General features: G+C 37.4%; 1 protein-coding gene across 10 annotated transcripts in view; it reads right to left on the reverse strand.

The window, feature by feature from the left end:
- The window catches only part of SEMA5B (semaphorin 5B), a 476,652-nt gene that overhangs the window by 75,848 nt on the left and 377,024 nt on the right, over nt 1-23,780 (reverse strand). For 9 of the 10 annotated variants that reach the window (XM_088146436.1, XM_088146435.1, XM_088146434.1 and 6 more), the window contains 3 exons: nt 18,713-18,848; nt 16,761-16,968; nt 11,215-11,422 (listed from right to left, as the gene is read on the reverse strand). In XM_088146436.1, the coding sequence (XP_088002562.1) occupies nt 11,215-11,422; nt 16,761-16,968; nt 18,713-18,848 (552 nt within the window). The remainder of the gene's footprint in view (nt 1-11,214; nt 11,423-16,760; nt 16,969-18,712; nt 18,849-23,780) is intronic. The other variant, XM_088146440.1, reaches the window with a different exon arrangement.

Raw genomic sequence — 23,780 nt, forward strand, 5'->3', positions numbered from 1 at the left:
TATGTTGGCTTGTATCTTTCATTCTCTTCTAGACATGCTCTTTTTGCCTTGTTATATTTTTCTGTGCTGTTTTTAGCTGCCCAGGGTAGCTATAGTGTCGGGTAGCCATGTATAATTTTGATAAAGAAATAAATCCCAGTATTTCTGTTTGGAATATTATACCTTTCCTATTTTAAGATTATAGGAGTCATAGACACTCTTTCCATTCCACTACCAGAGAAAATGGATGATTTCAAAAATGGCATGGTGAAACCAGGATGTATGTATGCATTTGTGAGAGATACAACAGGAGTGTGCTCAGCTCCAAAGATTCACACAAGATTTCATATAATCATAAAGTTGGAAGGGGCCTTTCAGACCAAAAACTCCAACCTCCTATTCAGTCCAAGAATCCAAACTCAAGCACATTAGACAAATGGTTGTCTGGTCTTCACTTTAATACTTCTAATGGTTCCACAAATATTGTTTTTTAAAAAAAACATTCAGTTGGAATCTACATTCCTGGAGCTTCAATCCATTATTTCATGTCCTGTAGTCTGGAATGAGAGAGAACTATGTAACATCCTCTCAGGTATTTTCAAGTCTATTTTCAGAATGGTATATGGTGTCTCCTTAAGCTCTCAGGAGAGATACAGATGTTACATGGCGTCATGTCCTTACATACAAAGTTGCACATCACTTCCACTTGGGGCAGAGAATTTCTCTGTTTTTACGCATTGCATATCCTGTGTTCAATTTTTATTTAGATTGTGTAAAAAAGTTCTGCATTTCCCCTTAATTGACTTTTCTCAAGGCTAAATGTACCCAGCTTCTTCAATCCTTCTTCATACCCAGCTCCTTTAATTCTTCTTCATAAGCCTTCGTTTCTGGTCCCTTGATCACCCTAACTGCCCTTCTCTGAGCCTGTTCCAACTTCTCTGAATCCTCCATAAAAGTGTGGCACTCAAAACTGAACATAATAGTCAGAACGGGTTCTGACTGAACCAGAATACAGTGGAATAACTACTTCTCATGGTTTGGCATAGATACCTCTGTTGATGCAGTCTAAAATTGCATTTGCTTTTTTTTTTTTTGCAACCACATCAGACTGCTGGTTCAACATTCCATCCCAACCTGCTGCACTATTGCAGTCCCTCACATATCTCTCTTCAATTTAATGCAGACCATTGATGGTCATTATTTGAGTATGATTTTCAGACTAGATCTATCTAATTGTCATGCCATCTAACTCACATTTAATTTGTTTCCTAATCTGCTCATCATACTTTACTATCTCAAATTCTTTCCTGAAGGCAAGATATATTATATCTACTGTGTTCCCACAATCTATTAAGAAAGATACCTCATTAAAAAATGAACTTAGTTCAGGAAAACTGGTTTCTAACAAATCCATGCTGGCCCCTCATAATCATTGCATGGTTTTCAAGGTACTTAGAAACTGATATTTTTATATTCTGCTCTATACTCTTTCTAGATATCAGTGTCAAACTGACTGATTTGTTATTTGCTGGATCTTTCCTTTTATTTTTTATGAAGACAGGGACATTTGTTTTCCTCCAGCCCTCTGGCACTTTAGCAGTTCTTCTGATATCTTACAATTAATTCATAAGGGTTTCCCAGATCATCAGTTTGTTCCTTCAGTAGCTTAGGCTACAATTAATCTGATCCTAAAAATTTAAACTCATTCAAAGTAAAGAGACATTCCCTGATCATATTTCTATCAATCTCAAGTTTCAATCATGTTCCCTCATCAGAATGTGGATGAACACACTGGAATACATACTTCTTGGTTGGAGACTACTAAACTAAAATAGGTACTGAGTAGTTCCACCTTTTCTTTGTTACCTACTTGTATTATGCTGTCTTCATTAAGCAGCTGGTAAACTGATTTATTTCCTTTCCCTTTGAAGATATTTACATATGCCATTTTTGGTAAACTTAGTATCCTTTGGTAAACTCAGCATATTCTGAGCATTCACTTTTCTGATACCAGCTCTACAGTATTGAGTTTCCTTTCTTTTGTGACTTGGTCCTTCCTTCCTTCCTTCCTTCCTTCCTTCCTTCCTTCCTTCCTTCCTTCCTTCCTTCCTTCCTTCCTTCCTTCCTTCCTTCCTTCCATCCATCCATCCATCCATCTTAATTAAGCTTTTTATATAACCATGTTTGTCTCTTCTGCTATATTTTTTAAAACCCTCATTGGAATTGCTTGTTTTTATATCTCCTCCTTTAATAACTCCCACCCATCTTGAGATCCTTTTCCCATTAGCTTGACCTGCAATGGGATCTTACTTATAATTGCTGTGCGTTTATTTAAAACCCACTTTTTTGAAGTTTAAGATCCATATTTGATTACTTGAGCCTGACTTCTGGTGACTTCATGGACACATCCATGTAGTTTTCTTGGTAGTTTCTTTTCATTTTAAAATGATTATTGATGGTTTTTATATGTTTGTATATTGATCTTATTTTAATTGGACTGTTGTTTTTACCTGTTGTGAGCTGCTCAGTGTCGCTTAGGTAAGATGGGCAGCATACAAATCAAATAAATAATAATAGCGATAGGAAACTTGTTTTCCACTGCATTCTTCTGGGATACTTTTCAATTTCCACAGCCTCAGATTTCCTGATGGTCTCCCATTTTAGTAGTAACCAGATCCGACTCTGCTTAGCTTTTTGAGACCAGCCAAGGCTGGCTAGTTGCTTTAAACTGCTTGAAAAAACATCTAACATTTCCATCTCTAGAAGCCTGGTGAAAATTCAAAGCCTGTCAGCTTTTTTCACAAGGGCTTGAAAGCAAGGTCACCAAAGGTATACAAATCAATTGTCCATGGGGCTCCTGAGCTGTAGGAGCAAACCCAAGAATGAAAATTGGAAACTAACAAATAATAAAGAATCATTTTCCTTTCCATCTCTGAGCTGACAATATAAACATGTCACTTTTCCAAGTGTCACCTTTCCCTGAAATGAGTGATTGGTTTCAAAAAAGTATTTTTTGTGTTTTTAAAAACATTAGACATCCAAACTGGCCTGGCTATTTTGACCTGAAAAACTCTATCCCATGGAAATGCTGGCAGGGAAACATTCAGGCAGCTCAGAGAATGTTCACTATGATGTCATATTATGGATAGTTTAAACAGCAAGACTGAAAGGCAGCTACTGTGTTGGGCAGCTAAAAGATTCTGATGGAGTCCCAGTTAGTGCTGGTAGCTATTCCTTTCTGTCTCACCCAGAACAGCCGTCTACTAAATGCTATTTCACACCAATACAATCCATATTGTTAAATGTTCATCTAGGAGAGGATGTTTTACAGTGGGGCAAAAAAGTATTTAGTCAGCCACCAATTGTGCAAGTTCTCCCACTTAAAAAGATGAGAGAGGCCTGTAATTTTCATCATAGGTATACCTCAACTATGAGAGACAAAATGGGGAAAAAAATCCAGAAAATCACATTGTCTGATTTTTAAAGAATTTATTTGCAAATCATGGTGGAAAATAAGTATTTGGTCAATATCAAAAGTTCATCTCAATACTTTGTTATATATCCTTTGTTGGCAATGACGGAGGTCAAACGTTTTCTGTAAGTCTTCACAAGGTTTTCACACCCTGTTGCTGGTATTTTGGCCCATTCCTCCATGCAGATCTCCTCTAGAGCAGTGATGTTTTGGGGCTGTCGCTGGGCAACACGGACTTTCAACTCCCTCCAAAGCTTTTCCATGGGGTTGAGATCTGGAGACTGGCTAGACCACTCCAGGACCTTGAAATGCTTCTTACGAAGCCACTCCTTCGTTGCCCGGGCAGTGTGCTTGGGATCATTGTCATGCTGAAAGACCCAGCCACGTTTCATCTTCAATGCCCTTGCTGATGGAAGGAGGTGTTCACTCAAAATCTCACGATACATGGCCCCATTCATTCTTTCCTTTACATGGATCAGTAGTCCTGGTCCCTTTGCAGAAAAACAGCCCCAAAGCATGATGTTTCCACCCCCATGCTTCACAGTAGGTATGGTGTTCTTTGGATGCAACTCAGCATTCTCTCTCCTCCAAACATGACGAGTTGAGTTTAGACCAAAACATTCTACTTTGGTTTCATCTGACCATATGACATTCTCCCAATCCTCTTCTGGATCATCCAAATGCTCTCTAGCAAGCTTCAGATGGGCCCGGACATGTACTGGCTTAAGCAGGGGGACACATCTGGTGCTGCAGGATTTGAGTCTCTGGCAGCATAATGTGTTACTGATGGTAGCCTTTGTTACTTTGGTCCCAGCTCTCTGCAGGTCATTCACTAGGTCCCCCCGTGTGGTTCTGAGATTTTTGCTCACCGTTCTTGTGATCATTTTGACCCCACAGGGTGAGATCTTGCGTGGAGCCCCAGATCAAGGGAGATTATCAGTGGTCTTGTATGTCTTCCATTTTCTAATTATTGCTCCCACAGTTGATGTCTTCACACCAAGCTGCTTGCCTATTGCAGATTCAGTCTTCCCAGCCTGGTGCAGGTCTACAATTTTGTTTCTGGTGTCCTTCAACAGCTCTTTGGTCTTGGCCATAGTGGAGTTTAGAGTGTGACTGTTTGAGGTTGTGGACAGGTGTCTTTTATACTGATAACAAGGTCAAACAGGTGCCATTACTACAGGTAATGAGTGGAGGACAGAGGAGCCTCTTAAAGAAGTAGTTACAGGTCTGTGAGAGCCAGACATCTTGCTTGTTTGTAGGTGACCAAATACTTATTTTCCACCATGATTTGCAAATAAATTCTTTAAAAATCAGACAATGTGATTTTCTGGATTTTTTTTCTCATTTTGTCTCTCATAGTTGAGATATACCTATGATGAAAATTACGGGCCTCTCTCATCTTTTTAAGTGGGAGAACTTGCACAATTGGTGGCTGACTAAATACTTTTTTGCCCCACTGTATGTGTTCAGATAAAAATGTCATCTGCATAAGCAATACGTTTATTGCAGTGCATATTACATCACATACACACTACAGTCATGTGTGAATTGCTGTGATTCTAACATTGAAAAGCATGAAGGATGGACACAGCAGATTATTTTGACTATTTGGAAGGAAAAGAATTAAGTTCCTGTCTCTGCACAGAAAGAATAATTTATTTTCTTGTACAAATTGTGCATGCCGCCTACCAAAACCAGGATGGGTTTGCCAGGATGAGTAACAGCATTACTTGTCTTCTACTTAATATTCCAGTCTTCTGATTCTACACTGACCTAATGTAACAATTCAGCAGGGGGCATCGGGGGGGGGATTAAATGGATAAAAATCAAAGATGCAGAATAACAATTCATTCAAACTGATCTCACCCCACAGACAAAAATAAAAATAAAACCCTGTGATTTGTTCGGGTTCAATTTGTACATATGTAATATTCTATAACTGTACAGCATATAGCTATGTATGTGTACAACTACATATTATATAGCATATATACTGTACAGTAATGTGTTCTCTCAATATATATTATGAGGTATGTGAGTAACTATATGTAATACATGGATGTTTTGATATCCTTTTAAATTTTATCCTTGCAAAGGAAGATGCACTGTATTAAGCCCAGGATAAGGACCACCTTGTTGCAATTCCAGAAGCCAGAACTGGATCAGTGTCCAGTTCAATTTGTACATATGTAATATTGAGAACTGCACTCAGGGAAGAATCCCACTTGATCAGTTTGTGGTGGAATGATGGTGGTGTTTCTGGAGAGATGAGCCAAGAATGCCAGGGGTGTATGCCAAGAATATATAATCCCAGCAGGATTACCCAAGGCGTGAAGGTAATCCCAGCTCCCAGCTAAAGCAAGCAGGCACCTATATTGGGTAGCAGCATTATAGGAAGATGCTGGAAGTAGATGCAAAGACATCGTTTCATATTGTGCAGGAGAAAGCTATGAACAACCATCCTGTATTTTACCAAGAAAACAATGTCAATAGAAAATATAAAATGATGGATGATATAGTGCCAGATAACGGGCTCCTCAGGTGAGGTGGCCCTCAACATGCTGCTAAAGAAGAGCTGAGGGTCTTGTGGATGTTTGTGACATGGCTAGATTAAAGCTTTTGGAATGTCTAGTTGCTGATGTTGCCATGCAGGGAAAGAAAATCTGAAGCTGCAAAGACCTAATTTAGTGGGAAAATGGAGATGTGGTGCTGGCTTCAAAAAAGGGTTGGACCACTTTACGAAGATCAGTGGCTATTAGCCTTGATAGCAGTGTGACTGCCTTTGAAGTCCATTTGCTGGGAGACTGATGGCTTTCCTTGTGCAGTTGGTTGATCATTGTGAAGACAGAGTGCTGGACTAGATAGACCAGAGGTCTGAGCCAGCAATGCACTGTTTATGTTCTTACGTTCTTAAGAAGCATGAACATGGGAAAGCTTAACACAGTGAAAGGTTAAATAAATAAATCAACTACACATTGACATTTTAGTCATCAATGAATTGGAATGGAATGGAACTGGAGACTTTGAGTCAGAAGATCATGCACCATTCAAGACATGAAACATAACGAAGGAACAATGTTGCTTTCCTTGTCAGGAATAATACTGGAAAGAGTCAATGTTTAACTTATGCACAGCTGCTGGGAAAAATTAAATTGGATAAGAAAAGTTATGATTTTACCTGTGAGAAAATTAACTTTGAATATGCTTTATGTACTAACGATGAACATGTTATTGCCAAGATGTAATAACTTTTGTTGGAGATGAATATGGAAAATGAATATGTTAAGGATTGTATGCTTAAGTGGACAAAAAACTTTGGATATAATATAATATTGGATCAATGGGAAAATGTGTGGAACAAAGGTTTGAAGTTTATTTCAATTACAACTTAAAAGAACATTTTTATAAAATGATGTACTGTTGGCATTTGAAACCGGATAAATTATCTAAGATGTACGAAGGAATTTCAAATATATGTTGGAAATGTAACCAGTGTGAAGGTACTTTTTATCATCTCTGGTGGACTTGTGAGAAAGCTAAGAAATATTGGGATATGAAATGTATTTTGATTCAAAAAATTTTAAAAATGGATGTACAAATGAAATCAAAGATTTTCCTTTTAGGTATGATGGATAAACAGATGGAAAGAAAACATGGGAATTTATTTCTCTGTATGGTAACAGTAGCAAGACTTTTATATGTGCAAAACTGGAAATATTTACAAATACCTACAGCTGAAGAATGGATAGTGAAACTAATGGAATTGGCGGAGATGGCGAAATTGACTACTTTGATTAAACAAAAGACATTGTCTAGCTTTGTTTCTATTTGGAAACCACTCTTGGACTTTTTACTTGAGACTCAAAAAAAATAAATTTTGATTTTGGGATTTGATGATAGTACAAATCAATTCAGAGTTCTCATTTGAGGCACAAATGGTCAGGCTCCAATTATCATATTTTGGACTTTATGCAAAGGCCTAGCTCTCTGGAGAAGTCTATAATGGGACTTCTGGAACAAGAAATGGCAGACTGAGGATGGCTGCATGAAAAGAGGAGCTGACGACTGTGGCGAAGAACGAAGAGTCGGTGAGTAGCAAGATAGCGGTCTCCAGTGGGTTTAGAACTTTGGGAGACAAGGGAATAGCTATCTTGCTCAAACCGCGATTGCCGCCTTTGAAAAGACACTGGGTTTGCATACTTCCTTTTCTAATCACTTTTGGAAATTGCTTGTTAACTGCTTTTTTGCTATTATAAACCTTTGTATTGACAAGTTTGACAGTACTGGTGAGTTTCCCTTCAATCCTTAGCGAAAGGAAGTTTTAACTACAAGTTTAAGAACTTTTTTTTTTTTGAATAAACAGCAAAAGGGTAATTAAAACTTTGATTTTAGAAAGTTTCAAACAGTCTGAGGGTCCAGATAAATTTGAAATAAGATTTTGGAATTAATTATGAAGAATCCTTCCCATGGGAAAATGCTTTTGTTTTTATTTTTTTAACTAATAAGATAAGATTTTAAAGATTAGACACCAGAGGGAACTAAAGATTACAATAAAAAAAAAAAGAACTTGACTTACAATCACATTTGGAGCAAAATATTCTAACATTGGACATACTGAAGGATATTTTTGAAAAATGGACTCAGAAGTTAATATTAATAGTGTCAACAAAGACAGTTGCCTCTATGGGGAGACTGTGTCTAAAAGAAGTTATGGAAGAGGAACAACTTTTACCTGACAAGATCGAGACTGAGTTGAAAGTGGATGTACAAATGACAGGCTACAAAAATGACATGGAAAAAGATGTTACACTGGACATAGAAAAGAAACTGTCCGATGTTTTAATAATGAAAAGGGATGTACAAACAATAAACCAAGAGAGTGTCCTGGATAATTTTCCTATATTGGATTTACAAAAGAGGCTTGTTAAAGTTTTGAAGAATCTCATGAGAAGGGATAAAGAAAAACATTAAAGAAATCAAATTCTGCAACGTTATTTGAATGGACTAAAGATTAAAACTGTTAGAAGTAAAAGGAAGGAATATAAAGTTGGTTTATTTGATCAAGGTTAACATAGTTATGTTGCTATTTCTGGTAACCCTTAATGGGCATTTCCTGACACCAGGACTGAATGGATTTGTTTATAGATGGATTTATTTATAGATAAGATAAGGAATTTGGGAAGAAGAGATCATTTGTTGTAATTTAAGAGGAGGTAAAAAGTTACTAAAATTGTTTATACTTGTGATAAGGGCTGGAAGTCACTTCTTTATATATTTCTTTTTTTTAGTATATTCTTACTTTTCTTTCTTCTCTATTTTTCTTTCTATTTTTTCCCTTTTTTTCTTTTTTGGACCTCCTTCTCTTTCCATTCTTCCACCTTCATTTTAGTTTCTATTAGTTTTTACTATTGTAATTACAATTTTAATAAAATTATTATATATATATATATAAAAGAGAAAAGTCTATGATGCTGGGAAAAGTGGAAGAAAAAAGAAAAAGAAGATGACCAGCAGCAAGGCCAGTGGGCTCAATTACAGCAGTGATGAGTGCAGCACTGAAAGGCATGAAGGACCAGATTGGGGACAGATCATCCAGGAGGATATCTATTTATGTGGTCACTAAGAGTCAATATGAATTTGATGGGACATTATTATCATCATTAATTTTCAATCAGCAGAAAAATTGGCAGAGTCAAACAGAGTCCTCCACCACAGATCCAACGAGTTTGGACTCTGAGCCTGAAAAAAAAATTATGTATGCCCCAAGTGGTGAATCAAAAGGCAGAGAGATGCAGGAGAATCAGACTTCAGGGCAGAGCTCTATAGAAATAATGGTCTACAAAGAAGTTGGCTCCTATTCCTGAGAAACTCTACACTTTGACCTTAGTTAACCAATGGTAGCTGGGCTTGGTTAGATCCTTGGTAATTTCATCTACAAAAGGCCAGTCCAGAGCTAATACAACATTTATTACTGGTGTGGATCCAGAGCCTTGGACTTGAAGTGAATCTTCCTAATAGCCTAATCTTTGTTATTGCCCTGATCCCATTTATAGTTGAATGCTTATAACTAGCCCTAGGCTTTGTTCTCCCTGCTTAAAAAATGTCCTGATAATTTTAACATGAGTGAAACTACTGTTATTCAGAATTTTATTTTTGGACTGTTGTGAACTACAATTATGAAAATGTAATATTGGGGCTTGATGCCAATTCAGCTCCACATCTCATTTGCTTTGGTTCCCTTTGGACTAGTTGGAAACCCTAGGTTGCCCATTATATCTAAAACCAGCAAGGCTTACATAATTCACTGTGTATTTGTGAATTGCAAATTCTCACTGGAACATACATAAAGCTCAGAGGTGAATAAACTTTGAACCAACCCACAGCAAGCCCTGCCACCAAGCTACATCCTAATTACTAATAGTTTCCTAACTTTTTTTCTTTGTGCCTTTGAGTCAGTCCAAGTCCCTGCAATTTTCCTGGCAATATTTTTGCAAGTGGTTTGCCATTTCTTTCTTCCTAGGGCTGAGAGAGTGTGATTGACTCAAAGTCACCCAGACGTCTTTTGTGCTTAAGACGGGACTAGAACTCAGGTCTCTCTGCTTCTAGTCCTGTGCCTTAACCACTAGACCAAACTAGACCAATGTATTTACAAACAATGAAATAACACTAGGGAAGAGATAGGTCATTTCATATTTTATAGGAAGAAAAAGACATCTGAAATATTAACTCCTCAGTGTGGATAAAGCTCTTTTTAGAAAGATGCAAGTTCAGATATTGTGCTACATTTGAACATCATAATCATAGCTGACTGGGATGTGGTTGAACCAAAGTGAGCTAGGAGCTAAAATGCTGTCCTCAAGACTTCTTCCTTAGATTTTTTAGATTTAGATTTTTTTTATCCTGCCTTTATTATTTTTATAAATAACTCAAGGCAGGGAACATGCCTAATACTCCTTCCTCCTCCTATTTTCCCCACAACAACCACCCTGTGAGGTGAGTTGGGCTGAGAGGGAGGGATTGGTCCAAAGTCACCGAGCCGGCTTTCATGCCTAAGGCGGGACTAGAACTCACAGGCTCCTGGATTCTAGCCTGGTGCCTTCGCCATGAGACCAAACTGGCTTCTCCAACAGAGAAGGCACTGAGGAGGAGTTTGTAAGTTTGTAAGTTTCTGATTTGCCTTTTGCTTCTCTAGAGTTTTGTCTTTCATCCAAAGCAACAAACTGTGGATAATGTTAGCTATGATTCATTTGAAACAAGAGAAATATTCTGGATAACTTTCATAGCTCCAGGGAAGAAGGAGAGAGGTAGCCCATGACTCCACCCACTGCTGCAGCTTCTTCATATTTCACTAAATATGGCAAGTCCGGTGATATCCATACTGGACCCATTGGTCATGTAACTGGGGCTGCAGAGTAACAACTGTGAGGACATCATCACCAAACTTTCTGGTCAGATCTATCTGCAAAATACTGGAGAGGATAATAAAATTGGTGGTGATTCAACAATGCACAAGAAAAAGAAGGAGTAACCATATACCTCTGTACATTGCATTGATTTCCAATTGGGACTAATGAGGATGCACTAAAAACAGAGGTGCTTCCAAATGATTCTCTTTGCTTCCGTCTACCTGGACTGCCCCACGTCTTATGCTTCTCTTTCAGTGATGACGAAAGGTATTCTAAAATGAATCAGCAGCAACATGTTTCCCTAGTGCTTTTTTTCGAGGACAGTGTGAAATATATCCGACCCATAAATTTTCTTACCCTTCTGCTCTGTACATCGAGCATCTCTCCAGAGGAATCTTTAGCACTCCGTTATTCAAACCAACAAACAACGATCTGCCACTGTGCAATATTTGGAGACTTTGGATTGGCTCCTTTCGGCTGGCGGGAAGAATCTGCATTTCCTCTAAATAACAACTCCTCAGGCTCTTATTAGTAGTAGAAAGTGCCTTCAGAATGGTGCCATGTTCTAGCAAAATAAGAAACAAAAGGCAAGTAAATCAAGGTGTTACTTTAGTTTATCATTCAGTGCAGAGAGATTTAGTTATATACCATTTACATACCTGCTTTTCAACCTGATTCATTCTAATTTCTTGCCCCTCTTTTTAAATGTACAAATAAAAATACATGTTAAAAACGTGATTTTATTTTTTTGAAAATAAAATACCATAACTGAATTGGCTACCAAATTATATCCTTTACAAGCATAATATGGCCCAAGCGCATACCTTCTGTACCTATGTGAAGTATTTTCAACAAATCAGAGTATCAAAAAAGTTGTAGCTCCCTGAAGAGGATGAGGATAAGACCAGCAACTTCCGGACATATCTATATTTATCAGCATTTCCTTACTGCAAGCTAGCATAAATGCATCCTACAGAATTCACACAAAGTTGTATTTGTATGTTCTTGATTATTATATGAGTCTGAAACCCAAATATACTGACACTGGAAATACAACTACAAATTCAAAAGGAATACTGTACATGACTTCCATCTGAAAATTGGGACAGACTAAACACAACTGCTTTTTTACATGACCCAGTGGTCAACCATATGTTATGACTGGTGGAAAGCCTATATATAGGCTTAAATTATAGCAGACATCTGTGCAGACTCTTAATGTGGCTATGACATTAGTCTTGAACGGACAATTAGGACTCAGCAGATTTGAGCATTACATATTAAATAAAATTTGTAATATGTTACAGCTACTCTTCTATGCACATTTACTGAACTCAACTCAGTAGACTCAGACCAACAACATCTGGTGTAGAAGAGTTTCTTTGCCAATGCTAAAAGTCTCAGTCAAAACAGAGATAGGGCTTTGCAATGTTTCTGATTTGATCTAGAGAAGGTACGTCAGAGCTCAGGGAAGCATGAACATAGCACCTGTCTGCAGCACCTCAAACCAGCCAACCTTTTCCTGGGAAAGCACAGCACTATGGATGGAGCAGCCATGTTGATGCTGTATAAGTGGCATTTCAGAAACCCTCTGACTAAGTTCCTCATCAAATGAGTAAACCTGGTGGTCATGGGATAAGAGGATTTATCCTATTGTATTGGGGCTCAGAGATTGGAAGAGGGTTGGTCCTTTGAGGGGAAAATGAGGTTAAACTATGGATCACGCTCAAAGATATTTATGGAAACTTATTTCTCTGCATCTTTGCCCTGTTGCCTAGATCTAATTAGAAGTTAAATTGGAATGGAACAAGCCACATTCTAAACAGCAAATTGCTAGGCACAACTTCCCTAGAAGAAACAGAGTGGATAGATGCAATTAAATTAAGAGACACAACTTGAAAGACAGGGAGATTTGTTTATCTTTATGTGGCATGTTCTCTCAAGAACTTCCACCATCGAGAATCTTATGCATTGCCAGAAGGAAGGAACAACTGGTGAGTGCACAAAGTACCATTTCTGTCTGTCTGTCTATCTCTGGAAAAGTATCCTTGCAGAAATCAGGCTGGCCCCCTCCCTGATTGCATTCGCAAAGATGCTGAAGACAGAACTGTTCCAGAGAGCATTCTAATTAGATTGGGCCATTCCTGTTTATTTATTTTTAGTTGTTTTACTCATGAGTTGTTTTGCTTTATTTTGAGTTGTTCTTTTAATAATTACTGAGTTTTGATTTTATATTGATGTTACAATTACCATAGATATTTTAAATTGTTTTTCTATATCATGTTAATTGAGAGTTGTTTTGATTGTGGTGGGATACAAATATGATAGATAGATAGACAGACAGACAGACATTTTGTATTGTCAACTTGACTCTTTCTCATGCTGAATATTATAGTGAGTAAACCAATGAAAAAGAGCACTGTGTTTGGGATTCCACGGTTTAAAAAAAAAGCTCCAGAGCAGGCTACCTGTAGTTTCATGTGTTTAGAAAATGTTCTTTTATCAGAAGGACATAGGATGGCTTTCAATTAAGTTTTTTCAACCTAGGCAGCCTCAGATGTGTGGATTTCAATTCTCAGAAGATAGTTGAAAATTCTGATAGTCTACACTAATATTGCTCAACAATTTAGAAACTTGTTTAACTCAAGGCTGGGATAAAACTGCTGTAAGTTTTTTTTTTTTCATTTGATCTAAGTCTTAATGGATGGAATAAGAACATACAAATGCAATTTCAATGTGATAATTGTTTTAATTTGTATTTTATGTGTAGGTTTTATTGGACATTTTAGTTTAAAATGCTATTGCGGGTAGTCTCTGTAGTGGCAATGTGGAAGACTACTGTTATTTTGAGGTGACATATTTTGATTTCTCCTGCACATGTTAAAAAAGTTCATTCTGAGTCACAATGTTTAACAGGCTCGTTTTTCACTTTTACTTAGAAGGGAGGCAGTGGGGAGAAGAGAAAACTTTCAGAATTGTTTAGATTAAGCACTAGCTTATCTATACAGTTCCCAGGCTCTTAATTCACGTGATGAGCAGATGCAATATCTAGTCAAGGTCAGGTCTTCTCAGTACCAGGGAAACAGTCATGAGATTGCAGTCCCGGACTTTGACAAAAACCCTGGCATTGCCCCTTGAGTCTTGGAGGGTGGACACGGGCCTTGGTACCAGGAGCTGTGTTATCTAAGCCATCCTGGGGTCTCTCCACTGTCACCTTGTGGTAGCTCCCGACGGTAAGGGAAGAGTTTTATCATCTTGCTTGGTATGTTATGCTTTTATACTATTTTTTTAAATATTCCTGTTTAAATCTGTTTGCTAGAGTTAACAATAAAGCTTAAAATCTCCTCACCTGCTACTGTTCATTGTCTCTGGATCTGAAAGAACTAAAAAAAACTACTTGTCTTGCACCTGGCCAGTGCTTTGACAATTGGCAATACAGTCTCCAGTTTAAGAATGAGTTCCATTCCCAAGGTCTGTCTTTAAGTCGAATTTGTATATACGCTGGAACAGTATTATTGTTTAATACTGTATAAGTAGAATTGTGTAATGAACTTGAATCATTGTGTACTTAACTTGAATGTTGCTACAATAAGGTCTGTTCTTAACTATGGGTCGTCCTTAAACCGGGCTTTCTTAACCCAGGGACTACCCGAACCTACTCTAAATCTTAACTTTGAATAGCACAGATACTGAAATGTACTAAGGCGTAGTGGGAAAAGGAATGAGGTAACATTCTTCCAGTTAGATCAATTCTTAACCTGTCTAATGAGGGAACAAAATAACATTTTAATTTTGGAGTTATTGTAGTTAGGTTTTACCATTGATCTCTGCAGCTTCAGAGGCTTCACTTGTTCAAAGAATTCCCCTTTTTTGTATATTTTTTTTGTGACTGGAAATACATCAAAGCTAATCACATTCAAAGTAGGCGATGGTAAAAGGTAGATAAGTTATTACTTTGTGTGGTGGATGAGAACTCAAGAAAGTGATTCTGTAGTCATGGAGTAAATTATAGTAGCACTTAGAGGGCCCATATATTTTAACATAAAATCAACTGTCTCTTAATATATCATCATTTTTTAAAATGGAGCCACAACATACATTCTAATTAGCCAAAATGTTTATCTTAAATTCCATCACAAAAGTAAATCATATTTATAATACTTCAGGGACTTCTCCAGATTTTTCTACCTAAAAAAAAAGCCAAAACTGAAGATCAACCTAGTACTTAAAGCTTGGTAACAAGCTACACGTGACTAAGGCACTTTTACTGAATACATCAGAAGTAGGTGAACTACAGCATCTGCAAACCATCCAGCAACCTAAATTAGCAAATATTAAGGACACTGAAGTATTTCTACTAAATACTACATTACAATAACTTTAAATTCAGAGAACTTGAAAATGGCTGTGTGGTTTTCAAGTATTAATTTAGGTATATGTATGCAGATGATTATGTAAACGTTTATCTATAGGATAGGCATGTTTTAGTCAAAGCAGACTCAGAAGATATGCCTGCACTTTTGGATCATGGCAGAATGCATGCTTTGCAGGGTCCAAGATCCCAAGTTCGGTTTCTGGTGAAACAAAGAGGCAGTGATGGAAAAGATCTTTACCTAATACACTGGAGGGCTGTTGCCAGATAGAATAGATAAGTTAAATCAAGCAGGATTATGTTAAAGTTAGGCAATTTAGTGCTCCATACATGTTTTGAATTAAAATTCCCAAAGCCTCAGCCAGCATGACTAACGAATTAAGATTCTATGAACTGTTGAATACTGAAAAATCACCAAAACATTATCTTGGTTCTTATATTCCTAATAGCACAAATGTGCTTCCTACAATCTACTTGCTATCTATGCTTTTACCTAAAATGCTATCTAAATGCAAAGAAATTTAATTTTCGTTACCTGAGAGCCCAAGTGTATGTACAAGAAAGCTGACAACACAGAGATATTTAGACCGCCCGTATGTCCACCCATGTACCTTGCTATTTATTTGCTATTTCTTTTTGAACTGAATCCTTATTCAGGAAACATTTGCCATTCATAAAAATCCCATTTGGGAAAATGTTAGCTGATTCTGTTTTGCTTATAGTAAGTCTCTTCTTCATCAGCCTTTGGTAGATGGTGCACTCACTTTTGGGGAGGTGTATTTCTTACAAAACAGATGCTAGAAATGAAAGAATGGGACAAGCTATGCTGCAGGAATGCAACAATGATTTTGGTGGAAATGAATCACAGATTCATAGAATTGGGGGGAACCTCGGATGTCATCTAGTTCAATCTGTGCTCAGTGCAGGATGTGCTATAACTTTTGGACTGAAAGCCATCCAGCCTCTGTCTGAAGACCTCCAGTGAAGGGGAGGTCTTCATACCACTTCATGAGGCAACTGAATACAACTTTCAGTCAAGTGTGTAACCGCTTGCTACTACTAGCTATTATTAATCCATCAGGCATGTTCCTGCCATATACTCAGTTTCACTCTCATATTTTAACTCCTTAACTACCACCACCACAACCACCACCAGTGAAATGAGCTGGAAGAAACAATAATAACTTAAAAATAAGATCCCTAGAATCCAGGATAACCATTTTACTTAGTTTGTTTGTTTGTTTGTTTGTTTATTTATTAGACTTGTCCCCGCCCATCTCCCCACAATGGGGGACTCTGGGCGGCTTACAACAAATTAAAATCAGAAGTACATGATTAAAAGTTATATGTTGTATTCAGGTTTGTTTCTTAAAATAATCTCTTATTCTTGCTTGGCTTATGCCCTACTAATAAGGAAAGGCCAATTTTCATATCGTTTTCATTCTGAAAACCTTCAGTGTAGAATTCAGATCACCATCTGAAGAAATGGAAGATAAGAAAAGAAAAGCCCCCTGGTGTAAAGAGCACTCACCTGTCCCAATGTACATCACATGATAAAGAGTATCCTTGCCCTGAACAATGTCAACCACCAGTTTAGAAAAACGGATGTTGTCCTGAGTAACGTATGGATCCACAGAGACTGGTTGTACCACATCATTCATTAGGAACAAGCGCTGAGCATCCTGCAGGATCCTTTCTGTCAGATTTTCATTGGGGCTATCGTCATTCAATATTCCACACTGAAGAACAAGAAGAAAGCAAGAGGTATTTAGTCTTGTATTATTTAATTCGACTGCTGTATTTTAAAGTTTATCTAAAATATTCTTGAATTAATTGCCCTGTTATTCATTTGCAAGTGCCTTTGGTTTAGACAGGCTATCTCAGTGTTATCCCTAGTCTCCTTGGCCTAGATATCTCATCTCTGAAGAAGACATCTTTTTGGTTGGGGATGTCTTTAATTGCTGGATTGTATTTAAGTTCTTAAGCCTTAATTCCATTGGTTGTGTGTACCAAAAAAAAGTGTTGGTGCATTTTTCAACTGCTCAAATTTCCATATAAAATGTCCTGCTCAAAAGGAAGTGAGGAATTAATTTTCCCCCCAATAATTTTCTTCCAGCCATTACATTAGCCTTGCCATCTCCTGAAGGCCCTTCGTTGACCTTCTGTTCCTTCTGCACTTGAAATGGTATCTAATCTTTTTTTCAATCTTCCTGTTGCCCACCACTAGTACATTCCTTTTTATAAAATCCTCATCTTGGCTTTGTAATCCTCTCATACTGTTTTTGCAGTGCAGGTTTTATACTTTTAAAAGGACTACAGATTGTCCAAAATATCCCTCACTGCTACATATCTGAAAGATATGTAATATAAAGAACAGGGATGGGATCAACAAGCCAATATCTGCATCACTCCCTCCGAAGGCAGGCAGCAACAACCAGGGATAGAGCAGCAGGTGCAGAGTTCACAACAGGTCAGTTGTGGGTCTTCTGCAGAAACACAGCCTTGGCAAATAACTGTCAATGAGGACTTAACCTGTTATATGCAGTGTGACCTGATATATGCAATATGGGGGTACAAGTGGGCAGAGTGGGTACGCTCCAGGTCTCTTCAATTAAATGTTGTCACCTCACAGGGCTGAATAAGCCCTCTGGAACAGCACCTCCTGGAGATATGCATGGTTCCCACTCTTCAAGTCTCTTAAGACCTGGCTTTGTTCCCAGCCTGGGGTTAGGGTGTTTGTGGAACAAAATTGTTGTGGCACTTTTTTTTCCTGGATGTTATTTATGTGTTTTTGTCCAGGTGGTCATGTTCCTTTTCAATTATGTAGTCTTTTAAATACGGTAAGTCGCTCAAAGTTTTTTGGGAGTCGGGCAGCCTCAAAATCCAATAAATTGAATTGTATTGTACTGAATTTAATTGAACTGTAAACATAATCTTGGGGTGAAGAATGTGAATACAGGAAAATAATCTATATCTTTCCATACTGGCAAAGTGTTTAGGATACTACAGTAGGATCTGGGACTGCAAAACTGAAGTCTACACTCAACTATCAAAGCTCACTGGATTACTTTTGGCCAGCCACTACCTTTCAGTCTAATCTATTTCAAAGTATTATTGTTATGGAAATGAAAACAGAACTGGGAATCCTATTTATGTCACCTCAAACTCCTAAAGGAAAAGGGAGATATCAACCTAATAGATAAATGAACACATAAGTGAATATTACCTCCCACAATCCTTTCTCTTAGCTATATTAAGCTAAGAAGTGACACAAATAGTATCACTCTATTACCCTTTTATATACACAGATCAAGGTTTCTATTCCTACCCACTAATTCACACATGCCAGCTACCTATATGAACTTAAATTTCTCATGTCTAAACTTGATATACTAGTCAACACACAACACTGCTTAATTCCAACTGTTCCACTGCAGAGGAAACAGAACAGCTTCTGAGTGAGTTGAGATTGTACTAAAATACCTGAAAGTTTGGAATAGGGTTGATTGTTGGCAGCCATGCAGATCTTGGATTTTCCTGGTATCGGAAAGGTCCATTAAAGGCTTGCGTAATAGCACTGAGATTGAAGGCACACACTGCTGAAGCAGCAATACTGTTTCTAGACACAAGGACAGAGGCGAAGAGAAAGAAAGAAAATCAATTTAATCTTTGGAACATTGACACTTTCATCATAACAGACATCAAATCTCAGGAAAATAAATGGCACATATATTGCCAAGAAGCAGCACCCAAGGCTACAGGCCTCAGAAGGGAAGAAAAGAATCTACATGGATGAGATGACAATTAGGAGATGTTGAAAAGCCCCTCCTGAGCACCTCATGTGATTTAAGACTGGGAAAAGCAATTTTGACATGGAAAGTCACACACAGTTTAATTCACAAGGAACATTAATACTGATAACCCATCAATCCTGATTGGTGGTAAGTGGGCTTAATTTTTAAACCTCTAGTTTATTTTTCAAGGTGAGATTTAATTTTAAGCTCCACAGGTTCCATTGCAAGACATTAATTCACCCTCTGACAAAGTCCAACCACGTCTATTAAAGGAGCCGTTCTATTTGCATAAGAGGCTCAAGACATGCCAGGAATAAGGAAATCAGAACTTGTCTAATCTTTTGCCTAATAGTTATCTAATAGGGCTTCAGGATATGTAACTTCTGTGAAGAAACAGCTGAACACACTCCAAAATCCTAGGATATGATCTGATGAAACAGCACTCTGAAGCAAACCAAATCTGAGCAACAGTTGGATACCAAGGATCCTAAAAACATTGTTTTGATTTTTCCCAGCTTGTCCCATTATTCACTAAAAGTTTCTGTATTTTTGTGTACATTCCAAAAGCTTCTGGTATAGATTTCTGAATATCCGAATGACTTACAAAACAAAATCTCTACAGAGCCTCACTTCTTCCTCTTAAGACCAGCAGCCCTGTTAGCCTTACTAGGTAGACCAGACAGGAAACACAACCAAGTAAGCTAATTCTACTTTATTGTAAAGCTACATTAATAAAATCTTGCAAGTCTGAAAGTACAATTCTCCAGCCATCTCCTTTACAGCTCAAGAAACTAGGGAGAGTCCTTTTTGGGCCTTTTGCCCCACCCAGTATCCAGCTGCAGGCTATGCTGTCTCTCACCTGACTGTTCCCTTGGCAGCATCTCTTTGCCGTGTCTCCCAAGATCTTTCCCACATACCATTACAAGCCCTTTAGAGAGATGATGCTTTTTACAATATATTTGTATCTCTAGGAGTATACATTCAGTTTCCCTAAATGTAGATCAGTTACCAGTGAAAGCAAGAACTGCAATCACTTAATTGCGGTCTTTGTTTAATGCACATGACAATCATTATCAGATTAATAGTTCAGGTGAAAAGGAAACTACTCAGCCATTAAAACATATTATACAAGTGCATTTTCGAGGTATAGAAATAGAATGGAACTAACAGCAGTAATACAAAAGTAGATGAGGAAACCAAGCAAAATATTTGAAACAAGTCTTCAGCAGTGCTGGGTCTAGTTTACTTCTCTATATAATCTTCTCTTCCTTCTCTCTCTTCAACCTATCCAAGATAGGCTATGGTTATTCAAATGTAATATACAAAAAACTGAAGCTGAGATTTTATAATTTGGAGAGTGTCCATTTAAGACAAAGTACTTCTAGAGCCGAACTGAGGATTCAAAACATTTCAGTGTTATTTTAAGTGGTGGGGAGAAAGAGGACAAGCTTCAAAGAGGAATCAGGGAGTTCAAAATAGTTTTAAAAAGTGTCTAAAAACACAGAAGTCCCTTTCAAAACAGCATGAAAGACACTGTCATCATGCTGTGTAAATATCTGAATGATTGTTTTTCATATTGTGTCACTACTAGAAATAATTTGGACTTCTATGAAAAGAATGAATTTTTACTAAACTGGTAATGTCTTAACCATATGTATTCCAAGTTGTGAGATTTTATGCAGGAAACAAGTATTTAGGCAAAGTATTTAAAAAGGACCCCCTGATCCTGCCAAAAGGAAGGAGAAAGAGATCCTACTACATGGAGAAACAATTTAAACATCCATTTCTATTATTCTTACTCCATGATAAGAAGCATGAATGCTGTATGTGCGATACTTGTATTGAATTACTATCCTAGCAATTTCCACTATGTGCTGCAGAACCTTCTTATGAGTCTAACATTCTTCTCAAAGGGGTTAGACCACACTTCTGTGAAAATTCCACCAGGATCATCAAAATCATCTTAAGAACTTTCTTGAGCTGAACCTGAGCAGAAGATTCTTTCTTCCTCTTGCCAGAGCAAAAACAGTCCTTAAAAGAGTAAGCGTGCCTGTTTGCTTTCTCCTCCAGCCATCCTCCCATTCTACTGAGCAATGCAGCAGTTGGCTCTGAATTTGTCAAAGCACCACATGATGAACCTTTCCTCGCAGCTGCCTAAGTGTTACTGACATGTTGCATGTTCACAGAAGGCAGTTCTTTAGACAATGCTAATGACAAATGACAACCTAATGCCTTCAGGCAAAAGAGGAGAAGCAAAATAATAGTCTAAACAAAACTGTGCATGGATAGAGGGTGGAGTGGGGTTCCTAAAGCAAGCCATTGAATGTTTCACAGCAAATTTCATAGCAGAAGTTCATCTTTGGATTATTCAATAGTTTTATGCCTTTGGATCTGGCATATTGGGCCAAATAAAAACCCTGTCAGCACGCGCAGCAGTTGTGCACTGAAAAATGTGGAACCGAAGCTTGCAAGGGTGCCTACTCTTAAAATAACTGTCTCAGAAACAGATATTCAGCTGATTCAAGCATTCTAAAATTTCAAGTGAAAAAGACATGCAGATGTATAAATGTAGTGTTATAGTATGCAAAGCATTCCAAAACATTTTACTGTGTAGCTCCATATTATGATGATTAAAACATTTGTTTTTTTCAATACTAAACGTTTATCATTCCAATAAGGTTTCCAAGGTCAAATAAATGCTTATATCAGCTGTCTTATGGAACTATAGGAAGTGAAAGTACTTGGAGTGAGAAAGAATCTGTTTTCAGGATTCTCGACATTGTTATGAAACTACACTTCTTGAGCAAATCACCTGAAATGTGATGTCTCCATATAATTTAGTTTTCCAGACCACAAGGAACCTATTTTCTCAGATATACTAATAAGAATATGAAGAGCAAGGCTGGCAGTAGCTGCTATATCAACCTATGATAGCTAAACTTTTATCCTCTAAAATCAACTTCGGCAGCACGTTGCCTCCAAAAACCGCACAGCCTTTAGAGCAGGGTTTCTCAACCTCAGCAACTTTACAATGTATGAACTTCAACTCCCAGAATTCCCTGCCAGCATGCAGGGGGAATTAAATACATAAAGAGTTGTCATACAAGCTTTATCTAATTTTATTTAATATTCCAATTCAAATATGAAGGAAATCAACAGTGGTTTTTATCCTAGCCCTACTACTACTATTTGAGGAGAACAGTTTTGGAGATACTTTTTGGAAATCAGCATGCCTTTCGAAAGCGAAATGCCAAGTAAAGTTGCATTCCCTGACCCTATGTAATGGCTCTAAATCATTACCCCTTCAGTAGAAGAATTCTCCTAGCATTCTCTTCATTGAGATGAAATTGTCAATTGGCCAATGTAAATACAAAGCTACATAGGCAATACCATTGCACCAAATTAATTTATTTTGCAATACATTTTGCAATAATGTATTGTAAAGAAAAGCTCTGAGAATGAAGTCAGAAGTGAGAAAGCTCTAAACGTATAGAAAGAAGTTCAAAAAGAAAAATTTCTGATATACTTCTCTTAGGTTTTGTCCACTGTGTAATCACATTTATACCATATAAAATTTTTATTTTATACAAATAAAATACCATATAGATCTCTGAAGAACTGGCACACTAAATGAGAGTGACAGGTTGTTGGGAAAGCAACGGACACGCCGAAACCACAGTATGTCCCTCCTCAACATTTATGGGTATATTTGATCACTGCTTCATTTAAAAGGCAGACTGACAATGTATTTTCAGGCCCACCAATGGTTTAGAGGCTGATGAGAAAACACATCATATCCAGAAGCTTTTAAATAGGTTTCAGTGACCATTCTGGAAACTTTAATAACAACCGTTTAAATATTTCATAAGCTGGTTCCCTATATACCTATTTTTTCCTGCTGACTTAGCTCTAGATTATGCAACAGTGAACAATAAATCAGAATATAACACGTTTTTCCACAATGAAGTGCACCAAACTGGCTGATGCCTGTTTTGTTTTTGGATTTTTGGGAAATTGCTACTGACCTCATTAAGTGAGAGCTTCAAGATTTGGAAGTATAGATCTATTTTCCTCATCCTTGAAAAGCAAGTATGTTTTAAGATACAAATAAGGCACCTTTAATGTATCAATCATACTACTGGAGTGAACGTAAGGCTTATTTATATGCAGAAAGCATACAGCACGACACAAGTCCTGATAGAAGTTAAAAGAATAATTACCATTATTTGTCTAGATGGCTGACAAATTGGAACCTTTTTCCCTTCTTTGAATATTTGAAAGAACATTTGTCACAGCACAAAGTCCTTATTTGATCTAACTTCAGCTATTATCAATAATAATTTGAAGGTGCTCTATAATGCTTTCTTCTTCCCAGGTTAAAGAAAAAAATAAGTAATTGCATATATGCTCCTTTTTTCCTACTAGCAAGAGTGTAGTCTAAACAATTAAGGGCGAGAGGGAGAAAAATACATTAGCTTCTACGTATACACTGAACAATGAAAGAAACACACTGTTCCCTGATTCATTAGAGATATTAACCCCAGATAGTTACAAAATTAGAACCCTCTCCAGCTAATCATACCTCAATTTAATACATCAAGATATGAACAAGCTTTGTGTTTTTCCATATTAGCCAGAGCTTTTTTTGGGGAGTAATTCACAGATAAATCAGACTATAATTTCCAATTTCATTCATTCTAGAAAACCATAGTTCATGACTTTGGAACTAGCCGTAACAAGGGCCTTGTGTCAAACCT

This window comes from Python bivittatus, unplaced genomic scaffold (assembly GCF_059951505.1).
Source record: "Python bivittatus isolate LINGU-HERP-01145 unplaced genomic scaffold, Pbiv_v1 ctg000480_np1212, whole genome shotgun sequence".
Taxonomy (NCBI): domain Eukaryota; kingdom Metazoa; phylum Chordata; class Lepidosauria; order Squamata; family Pythonidae; genus Python; species Python bivittatus.